General features: G+C 44.4%; 1 protein-coding gene across 1 annotated transcript in view; it reads left to right on the top strand.

The window, feature by feature from the left end:
- The window catches only part of LOC147024232 (integrin alpha-8-like), an 84,892-nt gene that overhangs the window by 23,950 nt on the left and 43,751 nt on the right, over positions 1-17,191 (top strand). The window contains exon 3 of the mRNA XM_085883937.1: positions 8,662-8,762. Coding sequence (XP_085740063.1) covers positions 8,662-8,762 — 101 coding nt within the window. The remainder of the gene's footprint in view (positions 1-8,661; positions 8,763-17,191) is intronic.

Raw genomic sequence — 17,191 nt, 5'->3', positions numbered from 1 at the left:
TATATATCTGTATAAATACAAGTATAAATACAATCTATATATCTGTATAAATACAAGTATAAATACAATCTATATATCTGTATAAATGCAAGTATAAATACAATCTATATATCTGTATAAATACAACATATATACCTATATAAATGCAAGTTGCATGATTGTGTCTGAATGAGGTAAACATTGAAACTACAGCACACATAATGCTGAATGATACCTTATTTAAGAGCTCTTGGGTCCGGACAGTGCATGCATGCGGAGGTCTACAAATATCGATGTTCAGGCAATTTTGTGTTATGTGCATATTTAGGTTGTACACACAGACAGTGTATACACTCAGTCGCTGGTTCACACACCGGCTGAAGCAAAAAATAATGTAACCACAAAGTAGTCAGTCAATTCCGTCGAACATGTAACCTTTTCATCGATTCACTTGATCGAGAAACCTCAGCAATCTTAACAATTAATGACTAATATGCTGTCAAAGGACATTCCTAGGAAAATATAAATTGATATCTTAATCTCCACAACAGTATTCTCTGCCATTCTGTGAAGCTCTGTCCATTCAGGGCAGAGCTTAGCAAAGTATGAAAATATTAATTTTTTTTTTACAAAGTACGTATATATCAGTTGCTGGTTCGTACACCTACCCAAAGTAAAAAAAATTATATAACCACAAACTATTCAGTCAATTATGTCCAACATATAATGACCTTTTCATCGATATAATTTACTGAGAAACCTTAGCAGTCTTAACAGTTTGTGACTATTATGCTGTCAAAAGTAACGATTGCCCCATCAGCCTGCTTCCTGTAATAAGTAAGGTATTTGAATACTTCATCAATGAACAACTTCTCAGCCGTCTGGAGGTCTGAACTTTTCACTGACTGCCAGTATGGATTTTGCCATTCTCCCTCCTGGTGATCGACTATCCTGAAGTACAGATCATTTCAACAGGGCATTGGAGCTCAAAGGTGAAGCTCGATGAGTTCCTTTGGATATCTTGAAAGCCTTTGATAAAGTGTGGCACAAGGGTCTGCTCCACAAGCTTCAGTCGTATGGTGTATCTCGAGTGATGCATTCAATCATTTTGGCTTTCCTTACAAATTGCAATATGAAGGTGATACTTGAGAGTACAATCTTCTACTTACTCTATCATTTGTGGTATTCCACAGCACTCTGTCCTTGGTCCCACTCTGTTCCTTGTTTATATTATATCAATTATCTTCCTGATAATGTTTTGTCTCAGCTAGCCATGGATCCTTATGACTCCTCACTTTACTGTACATCTGCTGATTCACTCGACACTACTCATAATGAATTTGGAGTTTCACTAGACAATGATTTATAGAATGTGTTGAAGCATGATTGGCTCATAACCTTTATTGCACAGAAAACTAAATTGTTGTCCATGTCTCGCTCCAAAAACAGGTATTTCCTTTCTGTGCCCATGGGGTCTTCAACCTTAACAGAATCATCTGAGCTTTGGCTTCTTGATCTAGACATGTCGTCTAGCCTCCAATGGGATAAGTGTATGTCTGGTATTGCTAAGAATGATTCCAAGCGAGTTGGTTGTCTCAATCAAGCGAAAAGGTATTTACCTCCTGATACTGTCTTGTATCTGCATAAGACAACTATACATCCCCTTGTGGAGTACTGTTGCACATTTGGGCTGGAGCACCAGCCTGCCACTTATATTTACTTGATAGGCTCCAGAAACACACAGTTAACCTGGTTGGTGCGGAGATGGGTTCAACTCTTCAACCGCTCTCTTACCGTAGGTCAGTTGCCACTCTTCATCTGTTTTACTGTTCTGCTAGACTTTCTAACTTGGTTCCTCCTGTACGAGTGTTTGGACACAAGACTCGGTTTGCCATCTCTGCACACCTATGTACTATAGCTGATCCAAAGTACAGAACGAAAGGCTATGCAGATAGTTTTATCCCTCGTGCCATCCCGCTTTGGAATTAACTACCTGTAGCGTGCTGCTCATTATCCTACGATCTACTCAGCTTGAAGAGGAATGTCAATTCCAACTTCTTGCATCTTGGAGGTGCCAATGCATTTCACCTGACTTCTACTACTTCCTGTGTCTTGGATGTTTTCATATAACCTTCCCTTAGCCCCTTACTTAGAGTGGCTTTATGTCTTGTTTGGGGCAATTTTCATTTTATAAAAAGGACATTCTTAACAAATTCCCGAAATATTCGACACCCAATTGGTAACGAACTCCCTTACAAATGCAACCTGGGACTCCTTACTAGCTTCCACTTTCTTTTCATATACATGTGAGGCAGACGAAATACATACTCACATGGTGACAATGCCTTGTGTGAATGGAAACACAGTTTTGTTTTTTTTTAAACGATGTTAATTCCCTTGTTCAAATTGTTCAATTCACTTTGGGCACCCCTCATATGAGGGAACATTCGAGGCACTTCTCTGTTAGGTACTTTATGATATTTTGAAAACTAATAGCCAGTTTCCATGAACATTAACATCATATTGATTGCAACACTTTAAAAAGAAAAGAAACTGCAATACCCCGTGGGAAATCACATGTTGATTCAAACAACTCACCAACCACAACTGCCTGGTGGAAATGGGTTGTGTGTGTGTGTGTGTGTGTGTGTGTGTGTGTGTGTGTGTGTGTGTGTGTGTGTGTGTGTGTGTGTGTGTGTGTGTGTGTGTGTATATGTGTATATATATATATATATATATATATATATATATATATATATATATATATATATATATATATATATATATATATATATATATATATATATATATATATATATATATATGTGTGTGTGTGTGTGTGTGTGTACATATACAATTTCAAGTTGGGTCACCCGATCAAGATCAGATTATTTAGTCTCAACCATTTGCTTCTCAACCTTTTCCACTGTCATTCACCCAAATCAAGTAGTTCCAAAAACTCATGTACACCATCATGAAGCAATTGATTCAATCACAGCAATTTGAAAATGAAAGGGTAGGAAATACCTTTTGATGATGAAATAAGGATTATACCGGAACATTTATTTTCATGCAAATGAACACGATGTCATGCCAGAAGAAGATACAAGACAACCAAATAGGCCTAAACGCAGCGAGTTCTGCTGCTTCCAGTGTGTGGCTAGTGTTCTCTCGAAGAATTTGATTTACTTACTTTTGTGTTGTGGATGTTGCGTGTTGAAATGGGGCTGCAGCTTTGAAGGGGCAAGAGAAACGTTGCTGCATGTCACAGGGCAGGGAGAGGCACTCCACCGAACGGAAGGGATTGAAGCACTCATCTCTTGGTAAAAAGAAGCCACACTTCACATATTCAGGTTGGTCAGGTATGGGAGCATGTGCCGGAGCAGTGCATAGCTGCATCCACTTTCCTCCGGTACTCCAGGGGCCTCCGTCTGACCACCCCTCAGGCAGATGCCTGGCCCATCCCCATCTCCTTGAGATTCTGATAAACATTCTGCAACCACGAGACACGTGGTCGGCCCAATGGCCTCCTCCACTCATGAGGCTCCATCGCTGAGAGAATCTGGTGAGCAGGATCAGCATCAGGCAAATGAGCCACATACATGATATTTTGCAATAAAAAAATACGACAGCCGCAGCTGACGCTCATGGACTATGTAGGTAACAAATCTCACTTGAGTCTCTCTCAGCAACTGTGCGTTGGACACAAAGTCTGACCAGCGATAGCCAAGGATTCTCCAAAGAGACCTGGTACCAAAGGAATTAAGTCTCCGTCTCAGATCCCTGGTCAGAGTCCAAGTCTCACATCCGTAGAGCAAGACTGGAAGCACCAAGGACCTGAAGACCCGGACTTTCGTCCTGCACAGGTATCGACAGCGCCACACCCCATGATCCAGCGAATCCATGACTTCCCAGGCTGCACTCAGACATCTATTAACCTCTGGCTCACAGCCAGCAGAGACATGAATATCACTGCCAAGGAAAGTGAATCTCTCTGTGACCTCAGCATCCTCTCCACAAACACGTACAGGCAAGAGAGCAGCATCCAAGATGTCATTGAAAGCCTGGATCTTAGTTTTGACCCAGGAAACCTGTAATCCCAACTGCTCCGACTTCTCATTCAGCACCACAAGGGCCCCCAAAAGGATATCCAGAGTCTTCACAAAGATGATGACATTATCTGCAAAATCAATATCAGAGATCTTGACATTCCCAAACGATGCACCGCAGCTTGATCTCTCCACCATCCTCCGCAGAATCCAGTCCACATAAGCGCTGAAAAGTGCGGGGGGGGGCAGTACACACACCTGACGAACTCCAGAAACAACTGGAAATAAGTCAGAGATGGTACCACCACATCTCACAGCACTCACAGTACCAGAGTATCATTCAGATGTCAGGTTCATCAGTTTTGGTGGCACCCCACGAAAACCAAGAATCCTCGAGAGGGCATCCAAATTCACTGAATCGAACACTTTACAGATATCAACAAAGCAGCCCCTACCGAAACTCTCGTCTGTGTTTGGTGAGAACCCGAAGAGCAAGGATACGGTCAATAGTTGACCTCTTTGGTGTAAAGCCTGACTGCTCTGGACGCTGGTGCTCAAGCAGATGGTGGTAAACCCTATCTAAAAATATCTGATCAAAGACCTTGCCCGGCAATGAGAATTGCATCACCCGTCGGTAGTTGTTACAGTCCTGGCGATCACCATTCCCTTTCAAGAGAGGGACAAAAGGGCCCTTTTTCCAGTCAGTTGGGATGATGCCTGTTTTCCAAGCAGAGCACAGAACTGCATGCAATGACATGAGTGCAGCATTTTCACTAGCCTTGATAAGTTCAGCATGGATGCCACAGCTCCCAAGAGCTTGACCCCATTTCCACCGGTTCACTGCAGCCTGTGTTTCCACAAACGACGGTGTACCACCGTTGATTGGAGGGTCAACAATAGGGATAGAAACACCCCTGACATCCAACTCAATAGCTGGTGGATCAGCCTGGTAGAGCTGCTCAAAGTAACCGACCCAGCGGGCATTCACTTTGGACTCCTCTGTCAAGAGTCCACAACCCTCTGCTCTAACTGCAGTACACCGAGGGATGGGCTTGGTTGACCGCAATGCGCGAATTCCCCTGTAAGCAGGATGAGAATCATTCACCGTAGGTGATGCTCTACCCCCTCTCAGATTCCTCGCACATTGGCCTCCTTGTCCACGCTCAGCGCACGTACAGTTTTATACTTCAACTCCCTCAACAGCTCAGCTCTGCCATTAAGCCTGGCCCTGTGACTGGTCAATGGTATCCAGTGTCCCTTGAGAGACAAAATTCTTCTTCACCCCATGGTGGGTTCCAAGACATCTACCAGCAACATCATGGTTGGTGGTCTTAAAGGCACTCCACAACTCTTCAGGATTTCCCAAAGCACCCAGACCCCCCAAATCCCCATGAATCCTGTTCGCAAACTCCTCAGCTACCCTCTCATCCTTGAGCTTGCCAACATCCAGCTAAGGCTCGGATGGTACCCGTGCTTTTCCTCCTGTCATCAAGGAATGGGGATCCTGAAGGCTTTGCCCTAATCCTGTGATGAGCAGCAGCACAGGAGGGACTCCCACGGAGTGGGTTTTCAGTTTTCTTTGCATTTGTGGGTTTTGCAAAATGAAGTGTTTTACGGTGGCCGGAGTGCAAATCCTTTTGCTTTCCAACATGCAGCCAAGGCTGGGATGGTACCATTCTCCCGAATTTAAGCTACAACTTCAGAGTTGCTACAACAAGCCAGTGGTAGGTATTGAGGAACTGAGGACTCCGTTAGACCCTACAGTTTTGGATCATCCTCCAGTGTCCATTAAAGGGCACATGGTCAACCTCCTTTGCCACACCACCAGCATTGGAATACCAAGTCCATCGATGAGCTTGTGGGTACATGAAAACCATGAACCAGCCACCCTAAGTTCATCACTTCTTGCAAAGTTAAGGAACTTTGTGTTATTCTGGTTCACAGTTGCAGACCCATGGGGACCAACACATGTCTCATAACCATCCCGATCAGTTCCAGTCAATGTATAGAAATCCCCCAAGACTGGAGGAGTATCTCGCCTGGGGCAATGATCAACCACAGACTCGAGTGTGGCATAGAAGGCGTCCTTCACTGTGAGATCACTCACCTCAGTCGGAACACATACATAGACCAGGGAAATGACACCCAAGGAGTGACAAATCCTTAGTCTCATAATACACTCGTTGAGCACTATTACTTCAATTAGCATTGGAGTCAGCTTATTGGCCACAGCTATAGCAACTCTTGGGCATGGTAACTATCAATCAGAGCGATCAGACCAATAGTAAGTGTAATCACCCGCCATGATCTCGCCACTATCCGGTCTCCGAACCCCAGAGAGTGCTGTCATACCGATGTTCAAGTGCTTGAGCTCAGATGATAACAGAGACATGTGATCAACCTCTCTTCGGGAGAGGACATTTCAGGCACCCACCCAAAGGGACTGCCTCAGGTTAACCCAAGGAGACCGACATCTGGTGGATGACACCTCATCCCCACTCTGCCACACACCACTGCAATCTGACCCAGGAAGTTTACCCCATGCTTTTCCTCCTATCATCAAGGAATGGGGGTCCCGAAGGCCTTGCCCCAATCCTGTCATCCACTGAGCTGCCCTGTGAAGGGCAGTAGCACAGGAGTGGGTTTTCAGTTTTCTTTGCATTTGTGGGTTTTGCGGAATGAAGTGTTTTTCGTTGACTGGAGTGCAAACCCAACTGCAGGAGGATGTCTGCAGACACAGTTGAGCACTAGATATGGATGGCCGTTGGCTCACAAGGAGCTCTTCCGCCCTTTCACAGGTTTTGTTTTTAATCCTGCTGGGTATCCATATCCATACACCCTCCTCACCAGGAAATCTGGTGCGGGAGACGGTTCAGTCACCAACAACCTGACCATAATCACATGTTCCTTCTTCCATTTGTGAAGTTTGGGCTTCGACGGATCAAAACTTCCTGGTGGTTGTTTTCGTTTTGTTCCCTTCACTTTCTGTCCACTGCAGTTGCCATATATTTCAGGATTATTTTCGACATCTTTCTCATCAGCATCAGGATTCTCCTCCTCTGCTCTGCCATCTCCAACATCTGCTGCTGATGTCTCTCCCTTTTTTCACGACTTCGGTCACCTTCTCGGTTTCCTTTTCCTTCGTCACTGTTCTCTTGAGGAACTTATTCAGAGACATTGCAAAAAAAGGCACGATCTCATGAGATATGCGGAATTAAATTTCCTGTATGTGACAATAAACGAATCAAAACCAATTATATTCTTCCTGATGCAGATTATACACATCGTTAAAAGTAAATAATGACCTCGGGCAAAGACGAAGGCCGAAATAGTTTGCTTCGACAGTTAAGAGGTGCACATGAAAGTGAGAGGAAACTTTCTGTAACTCTAAGAGAGGTGAATAATTTGTTTTGTGGAAGAAACACATTTCCATGAACAAGAAATGGCTTTGCCTGACTTGGCCAAGGCAGGACCAGGGGGCAGACAAGATTGTCTCGGAATGGCGTGGTTCACTCAGCAGGGTTCCTGCAGACTCAAGCATTTTTGGATCTTTTTCCCTGTCATCTATTTACATTTTTCCACCCATCATACACCTTACATTTTTCCTTATCATATAGTAGTAGATTCTACGATGAGTAGTAAACACATTTACCCACAAGTCATTCACTTTCAGCAGTCATTCACCCTCCCATTCACCCCACCTTTCTCATTCATTCCAATCCTGATCTCATTCACCCTTGGGTGAACCATTCACCCAGGTTGAGAAGCATAGATTTAGACGACAGTAAACCTTCAAGCTAAATTAATATCAGCAGTGGTGGACAAAGGAGACCAGTCCTGAAGTGTAAAAAGAAAAATAAAAATTTGTGAATACGCGAAGTGCAAATGTAGAAGCAGGTCACACTTTATAAACCGTGAATATGCATGGTCCGTGAATATCAAATCCGCAAATGTCGGGGTTCCACGGTACATATGTACGTATGTATATAAATAAATATATATTCATATCAAAATATAAATAAATAAAGATATATATATATGTACACATTCACACTAATCAATATGCACCCTTTACTGTAACATTGACTTTGAACAAAGGCTTTGTTGTGGATAATTTTTCTGCTTTTTAAAATAACATAACATAATCTAGCTTTTAAATAAGAAAGATGAACACATCGATGTTGTTTATGCAAAATATCCTAAGGTGTCTAGCTCAAAATGAATAGACCATTGTGTGCCAGGACTCTTGTTTCAGTTCCCTTCTTGGAGATCAGATGGGATCTGTAAATTAATCGTGAGAGATGTGGACATCAAGTTCAATTAAATTAACGGTATAAGAACATGTTCGTACGCATAAGATTAACAAATTGTAGGTACCGTACATCAAAGTATGAATGGACAAATGGCCTTCTACTTTTTGAAAGTTTTCTTGTTGTCTGTTTTAACTTTGAATACATGTTGTCATTTATATAAACAAACGTTTCGGTCTGAACATAGCGACACTAACTAAATGTGTCACATACACATCTATAGTGTGTTCTGAGATGTTGAGGCAAGATTTAAATGACTTGATGAGCAGGTTAAGGATGTTTCGCTTCATGCTGGTGAGCATTTTCCATGTCTTGGTGAACAGGTGACCGGGTGATGAACATATCCAATGTACGTCGCAGAGTTGACTACAAGTCTCAGCAGTGGTTTGGGGCCAGCCTTCGCAGCTATAAATCAGTGGTTGTGGTGAGTTTTTTTCCCTGATCACAGAGTTGTGTGAGGAGTTGCTGTCACTGATTGAAACTCAGAGATGTGACATTAAAAATCAAATCGAGCTGGTTGTTCGTAGTTTGTGCACTTTTGTTTGACATATCTGCTTGAGTTCTGTTAGCATATTAGCCTTGTTTGCCTGCACTGTCAAGAAAATTGATCTGGCCAAACAAATATCTTCTTGGAAAATTAATTGGCAGTGGAAGAGTCGCATGATTGGATTACAAATTTAAGATTCATTGGTCTCGAAGCTCCTCTTGCAATCCATCTGGCTTGCTTTTCCTTTTTTCCCGTTGACTTCTTCCCCCACCCCCCAATTTAATCATAAAGTATGCTGTTTCAAAAGCCTGTGTTTTATTTCTGGGATTGAGGAAGAAGAAGAAGGAACTCGAGCTTAATTTCATGTAGCGGTTCCAACGGTAACATCTGTTATTCTCTGACAGCAGGAACCATTTAGAAGGATATGGGAGGATGGAACAAAATAATATATAGCAATATTTCCGGAAGCAATCTGTACTAATAAATGTGAGTGTTTGTCAGTCAGAGTAGCAAGGCATGAATGGCAAGGCATTTAGAGTTGGCTGGTAAAGTGTGCTGATTGCTTTGCTGACGGATGGGAAGGTAATATATCAACTGATAAAGTTTTGATAACATGTCGTTCAAAAGGTCCAGAAGTGCAGTTTGGAACTATTTCGGGAAGCCTAAAGAAGACAGTCTGAAAGTTGCATGCTCACTTTGTTCAATAGACCTTGCTCATCACTGCAATATTTTAACTTTTACCATATTTTTACTTTCAAAAAAGAGGACACTCTGGAGAGGGACACTCCAAAAACGATGACACTCTTTTCAAGAGTTTCCTTTATGTTTTGAGCAATCATATCAGCAGTCTCATTGGGTGTGTCCCCGACCTTGATTAATTTTGACTGCAAACCGCCGTTCTTCCCCTCGAAATACTGAATTATTACTGGAGATATTGTGCTTGTCTGAGTCCACACGTGATTGTAAATCAAGAGCAACTTTATTTTCCACAGAGGCATACATTCCAACTCTCGACTTCCCAATCTTCTTGACCACTTCAAAAACACAGAATTGTTGTCTTTAGTTTTGTAGTGAATTTACACTTTTGTTTTGGCATTGCAAAGAGCCATTGAAGAAAATCAAATGAGTGTGTCTGGTACGGACTCAGAAATGACACTAAATCGCAAACTGAGCCCACCAATGGTCTCTCTCTCTCTCTCTCTCTCTCTCTCTCTCTCTCTCTCTCTCTCTCTCTCTCTCTCTCTCTCTCTCTCTCTCTCTCTCTCTCTCTCTCTCTCTCTCTCTCTCTCTCTCTCTCTCTCTCTCTCTCTCTCTCTCTCTCTCTCTCTCTCTCTCTCTCTCTCTCTCTCTCTCTCTCTCTCTCTCTCTCTCTCTCTCTCTCTCTCACTCTCACTCTCACTCTCACTCTCACTCTCTCACTCTCACTCTCACTCTCACTCTCTCTCTCTCTCTCTCTCTCTCTCTCTCTCTCTCTCTCACTCTCACTCTCACTCTCACTCTCACTCTCACTCTCACTCTCACTCTCACTCTCACTCTCACTCTCACCTCACTCTCACTCTCACTCTCACTCTCACCTCACTCTCACTCTCACTCTCACTCTCACTCTCACCTCACCTCGCTCTCCCTCTCACTCTCACTCTCACTCTCACTCTGACTCTCACTCTCACTCTCACTCTCACTCTCACTCTCACTCTCACTCTCACTCTCACTCTCACTCTCACTCTCACTCTCACTCTCACTCTCACTCTCTCACTCTCACACTCACACTCTCTCTCACACTCTCTCTCACACTCTCTCTCACTCTCACTCTCTCACTCTCTCACTCTCTCACTCTCTCACTCTCTCACTCTCTCACTCTCTCACTCTCTCACTCTCTCACTCTCTCACTCTCTCACTCTCTCACTCTCTCTCACACACACACACACACACACACACACACACACACACACACACACACACACACACACACACACACACGTGTCGATGTTCGGACACATCCTTTATGCCATAACGTAGTAGTACATACTTGCAACAAACTGTCCTGGTCCAAACATTATATAACTGCATTTTATCACCGTAAGAAAATGCACAAAAATTGTTCAACCATTTAAATAAAGTAAAAAGGTATCCCAAGTCTTAAAATATATCTCTTTGAAAATGCAAGAGCAAAAATATTGCAAAATCTCAAACATTTTTAGATACACCAGGATGCCGACATTCACGGGGGATACGTTCCAGGAAGACCCTGTGAATGTTGAAACTGTGAATGTGAGGGCATTATTTCAATGGGAAATGGGGGGGATAGGTTCTGGGGATTTCCCGACCTGTGAAAAATCCGTGAATGCCGGCGTAAAATCTGTGAATGTCGGGGTAAAATCCGTGAATGTCGGGGTAAAATCCGTGAATGTCGGGGTAAAATCCGTGAATGTCGGGGTAAAATCCGTGAATGTCGGGGTAAAATCCGTGAATGTCGGGGTAAAATCCATGAATGTCGGGGTAAAATCCGTGAATGTCGGGGTAAAATCTGTGAATGTCGGGGTAAAATCTGTGAATGTCGGGGTAAAATCTGTGAATGTCGGGGTAAAATCCGTGAATGTCGGGGTAAAATCCGTGAATGTCGGGGTAAAATCCGTGAATGTCGGGGTAAAATCTGTGAATGTCGGGGTAAAATCTGTGAATGTCGGGGTAAAATCTGTGAATGTCGGGGTAAAATCCGCGAGTGTTTTGTCATTGTTACAATGGAGACAAGGGGGATAACGTTATCGGTTTGCAGTGGTTCCTGGTTGATGAAAAACGCCACAAATGGCGACACCACCAAGTCAGGGAATTGGTACAATGGGGACAAGGGGGATAATGTTATTGGTTTGCGATGATTCCTGGTTCAAAGGGGAAAGATTTTACTGTGTAATATGTTTTCAACCACGAATGCACGATTACTGTTTCATTAAAGATGCTAAGGCCTAAGTCACATTTGCTCTACGGCGAGGATACGGCGGCCGTACGCCCTCTGAATTGACAGAAACGTGCGGCGGCCGCAGAGTTTCTGAGGTGGCCTCAGGGTGGCCCTACGCCGTATGGCTATATTTTACAGGCCGTAAGGTCGCTGTGGAATTATAACGCGGAGTTATAACTTTTTTCATTTCTACGTTCGCCGTAGAAATTCGACAAGCCGAAAAAAAAAACTCGTAAAAAAATAATAATAATTAACCCATTAGTTACCGTCTGTCTGGCCGCACGTTCGCCTTAGGGCCCCCCTGCGGTCGCCTTGCGGGCGTCTGCCTTGAAAATTCTATGGCCGCCGCAGGAATGCCCTAAGGTCACCGTGTGACATCAAATCAAAGACCGTACGGCAACCCCACGTTTTCGGTCTCCACAATTTATAAATACGCCGTGCGGCTATCCAAAAAATAAAAACATATGTGACTGCTACATTGTGTGACCATGGAAATACTACGGCCGCCGTATAATTGCTAATGGCCGTAGATTTTGGAGACCCCACGGCGCCATGGGAAATGTGACCTTGGCCGAACAAATAAAAAAATGACAACACCGGGTACCTTTTTCAATTTAGTGAAGAATGCATTTTAAAGTCTCTTAACCATACCATACCATACCGTGAAATGAACAAAATCAACACCAACAACATCATGTACTGTTTCAATTTTTATTAAACAAACACAGCACATGTAATTTTACAAATTGATGAAGATGATGATGAAGATGAGGTGCGCCGGGTGTAATAAGTCTTGAAAGTTGATTTTGTGAACACGCGAATGTCGAGCTGCCCTGGTTGAGCAGCTGGATGAGGGAGGTGGTGCTCGGCAATAGGAACATGACCTCAACGTTCGGGTTAGTGCTGTTCAGGTCCTTGGGATAGCCAGGAGTATTGTCAAGCAGCAGGAGTACCTTCAGCGAAAGGTTCTTTCCGGCCAGGTACCTCTCAACCTGAGGAACGAAACAGTTATGGAACCAGTGCATAAAAAGTTCAGACGTCATCCACACCTTCCTGTTCGCCCTCCAGTACATGGGCAGGACCTGCTTGTTTTTCTTCTTCAGCGCACGTGGGTTCAAGGAATGGTAGAACATCATGGGCTTCACCATGAAGTCCCCTTCGGCGTTTGCGCAGAGGAGAAGGGATACCGGTCCTTTGTGGCATTAAAGCCAGCTGCTTTGCTCTCTTGCTGTGAGATGAATGTTCTGATCAGCATCTTTTTCCAAAACAAGCCGGTCTCACCAGTGTCAAAGACCTGCTTCGGCAGGTAACCCTTCTCCTCAATGAGGCTCGCGAGTTCTGCAGGGAATGTCTTGGCCATGTCATGGCCCACGGAGGTACGCTCCCCTACAAGCTTGACGTGCAAATTATATCGCACTTTGAAGCAGTTTAACCACCCTGCAGGCTGTACACGGGCTGGAGGTGCTCTCTCTCTCTCCCTCCCATCCCCTTCCCTTCCTCCCTCCCCTTCTTTCTCTGCCCCCCCCCCTCAGCATTCCTGTCAGCAAAGTGATGGGTGATATAGTACACGAAAGGAGCACACACATGACAACACACACAAACGTTTTGATTAAACCCGTCAGTGAAGCAACTGGAAGCATGCCTCATACTTAAAAGCAGATATACTTGTAAGCTGAAGAGTTACCTGTTATCATGTATCTGATTATTGACCGGCAGAGGTGTCCAATTGTCCTCTATTTCTGGCCATTCACTTTTGAATTAGCTGAGTTATCCTTGTCTTCAAATCTCTGAACATGACCTGACAATGGCCTTCCACTTGGGTCATTCAGATGCTGATGATAAAGTGTCAATCCTGATGCCGGCATAATAGAGATCCAAAGCATCCTTATAACTTATACCTTGAAAGTGCTTACCCTTCGACAATACGCGACTTTTGAAATGACTTATGAATGCTAAATGAGGCGTTTTGCGCATGCGCTGTGTGTGTGCTTCCACTGACTCAGTTCTGCTCGCCGGGCACTTTTAACCTGCCACAAAATCTTTGATTCAAATTGTCTTTGCAACACAAATTTTCAGCATTCAGACGAAAGAGTGGCAATTTCAAGATTTCTGTTGGTCATTGTTTGTTGTTTGAATGCAAATCAAACTTGCAGAAACACAGTATAGCAAATACGAGAAATATTCGTGGATGAGAGGAGTCGCGCTTGTGCCATTTCCTGCAATTAGCTAGCGACAGCGATGGTTATAACATGTATGCACACACACACATGCACACGCATAAGAATGGGCGCTTCTACTTTTACCAATATTTGCAAAAATCTAGAATAATTCCTCTTGTGACCCTGGAACCTGTGCATCGACAAGCCCCAGATATAACCTTCGCATTGATGTTAAGAAACACGAATGTTTGGGAAGAACACCCGTCTGCAAACCTTTGGGATTTTCACTGGTCCACATGGTCAAGAGATTCTGCAGTATGGGCTGCAAGTTATCAACTTTTTGGACGATTTGATCAGAAAGTTCTCCAAATCCTTCATTGCGCAGAGGCACATCGCTTTCTCGCAGGTACATTTCCAAATATTTTCAGCTTCTTTAAAAGCTTGATAAGCCGTTCCATGCTCCAACCCTTATCTGGCAAATATGATACATGGTCCAGGCCACCCCAATTGACTTCATTACCAGGGGTTTTTTGTGCATACACAGATGACAGAAGTAAATAGACACCATGATTTTAAAATAATTTATTTATTGAACATTTGAAGTACATTTGATCCATTTTAATGCATGCGCTAGTATTTGGTAGATTTGCTATTTTCAGATTTCAATGCTTTTACTCTTTCAGACATAAATCTAACGAGTTCTGAAATTTTCTCTTTTGGGATTTCTGCCCAGGCTTCATGCAAACAGGTTAACAATTCTGCCCGTGATGCTGATTTCCTGGACTTTTTCCACACAGCTCGATCCAATATGGCCCAGAGGTGTTCAATGGGATTCATCTCAACAGACTGACTTGGTGATGGAAGTCGCTTGATCCCATTTATGTCCTGCCATTTTTTGGTCTTTTTTGCAGTGTGGCATGGAGCTCCATCTTCCATGAACAGAGTGTTTTTTTTGACCATCTGACCAGTGGAAAAGACAGGGAGAAGTCCATCCTCAAGGATGGAAATGTATATAGTAGAGATGAAGTTGCCAACACACTCCACAAGCTCTGACCAACCAGTGCTCCAGATTTCTCCCCCACACCATCACTGAAAAACCACTGTGTTTGACAGTTGGCTGTAATCGGTTCAAAGAGAACTCTTGACTGGGAAGTCTCCAGAGCCAAACGCGTCCACTGTCAGAAAATTGAGTAAATCGGGACTCATCTGAAAAAAAATTATAATTTGCCAAAACTCCAAGCGTCTTTGTCCATCTCACCAGCCCACTTCTTTCTCCTTTGAATGTTGGCTGGTCGAAGAAGAGGTTTTCTCCGAGCTGCTCTCCCATAGTAGCCCAATTGATGAAGGTACCACACGGCAGTTCTTGAGCTCACCTGGACCTTCTCTGCAACATCTGCTGCCTTGCAACAGGGAGTTTTCTCAATGGACTGCTTGATATGGATTTCTCAATGGTCAATGAGTGCATTTTTCGGGCAAAATGACCATTCAAACCCCCCTTGCTCCTTCACGGGTTAACCGATACGAATGAAAGTTCATAGGTACAGAGTACTCAATGGGTACTGATCAGCCACCAAAACTGATCGATCTGACGTCTGAACTCTACTCTGGTACTGAGAGTGCTGTGAAGTGTGGTGGTACCATCTCTGACTTATTTCCAGTTGTTACTGGAGTTCATCAGGGGTGTGTACTGGCCCCCACACTTTTCAGCACTTGTATGGACTGGATTATAGGGAGGATGTCTGAAAGATCAAGCTGCGGTGCATCGTTTGGGAATGTCAAGATCTCGGACCTTGATTTCGGACCTTGATTTCGGGTTTCTTGAGTCAAAACTAAGATCCAGGCTTTCAATCACATCTTGGATGCTGCTGTCCTGTCTGTGTCTGTTTGTGGTGAGGATGTTGAGGTCGTGGAGAGATTCACTTACCTTGGCAGTGATATTCATGTCTCTGCTGGCTGTGAGTCAGAGGTCGATAGATGTCTGGGTCGGGCCTGGGGAGTCATGGATTCACTGGATCATGGGGTGTGGCGCTACCGGTACCGGTGTGGGGGGACGAAAGTCTGAGTCTTCAGGTCCTTGGTGCTTCCAGTCTTGCTCTATGGATGCGAGACTTGGACTCTGACCAAGGATCTGAGACGGAGACTTAATTCCTTTGGTACCAGGTCTCTTCGGAGAGTCCTTGGCTATCGCTGGTCGAATTTTGTGTCCAACGAGCGGTTGCTGAGAGAGACTCGGATGAGATTTGTTACCTGCATGGTCTGTGAGCGTCAGTTGCGGCTGTATGGACATGTGGCTCGTTTTCCTGACGCTGATCCTGCTCACCAGATTCTCTCAGCGAGGGAGTCTCATGAGTGGAGGAGGTCAATGGGCCGACCACATTCCTCGTGGTTGTGGCAGGTTGACCATCATCTCAAGTAGATGGGGATGGGCCTGGCATCTGCCTGGAGGAAGGCCAGACGGAGGCCCCTGGAGTACCGGCGGAAAGTGGATGCAGGGACGCACTGTTCTGGCACATGCTCCCATACCTGACCTGACCTGATCGCTTGATAGCTCGAAGACAACTTTCTGAGGGCCCAGGTCGACCAGAACGGGAAGCTGTGGATTCCTTGCCTTCGCTGGTGAATTGCGCGATCACGCGATTGGCCTTTTTTTTTTTTTTTTGTATACCTTGGTCGAGGCTCGTATGAGAGCTAACACACAACTCACAGCAAGGAGGCATGAGACAAGAGGGGCGGGAGTGGAAGGGACAAAACAGTGGGGAACAGACACATTAGGTGAACTGTGGAAGGGAGAGGGATGGGGATGGGACGGGGAACATGGCGAAGAGAAGATGGACATTTCAAGGACTTTCAGGAAGGAAAGCAGGAGAAATGAAGGAAGTGGGCTTGGGTGGATTATCGGGGGTAGAAAAGATCGAGGATTTGGATGGGGGAAGATAAGAGGTGGTGGTGAACAGCTGTTTTGAAAGCCTGGAGGGAAGAATGGGAAAGAATAGAGTGAGGAAGTTTATTCCAAAGGTGGGAAAAAAGAGGAATGAAAGAGTGAAGGTGAGCAGTGATTCGTGATTTTGGTAGTTTTACCAGAAGGGGGTTGTTGGCGGACCTTGAGCGCCCTCTGGAAATGTGGTGGGGACAAATCGCAGAGCGAGCAGGGGGGGCAAGGCTGGAGAGGAGTCGGTAGAAGACAGAAAGACCACCGACCAACCTGCGGTGATTGAGTGAGAGGCCCAAAGACTCAGCTTCATTGCGGGAGATGC

Source organism: Eptatretus burgeri, chromosome 6, assembly GCF_056783735.1.
Source record: "Eptatretus burgeri isolate ZD-2024b chromosome 6, Ebu_testis_v1, whole genome shotgun sequence".
Classification (NCBI taxonomy): domain Eukaryota; kingdom Metazoa; phylum Chordata; class Myxini; order Myxiniformes; family Myxinidae; genus Eptatretus; species Eptatretus burgeri.
The sequence above is the reverse complement of the archived record's forward strand: the minus strand, read 5'-3'. Positions and strand labels throughout refer to the sequence as shown.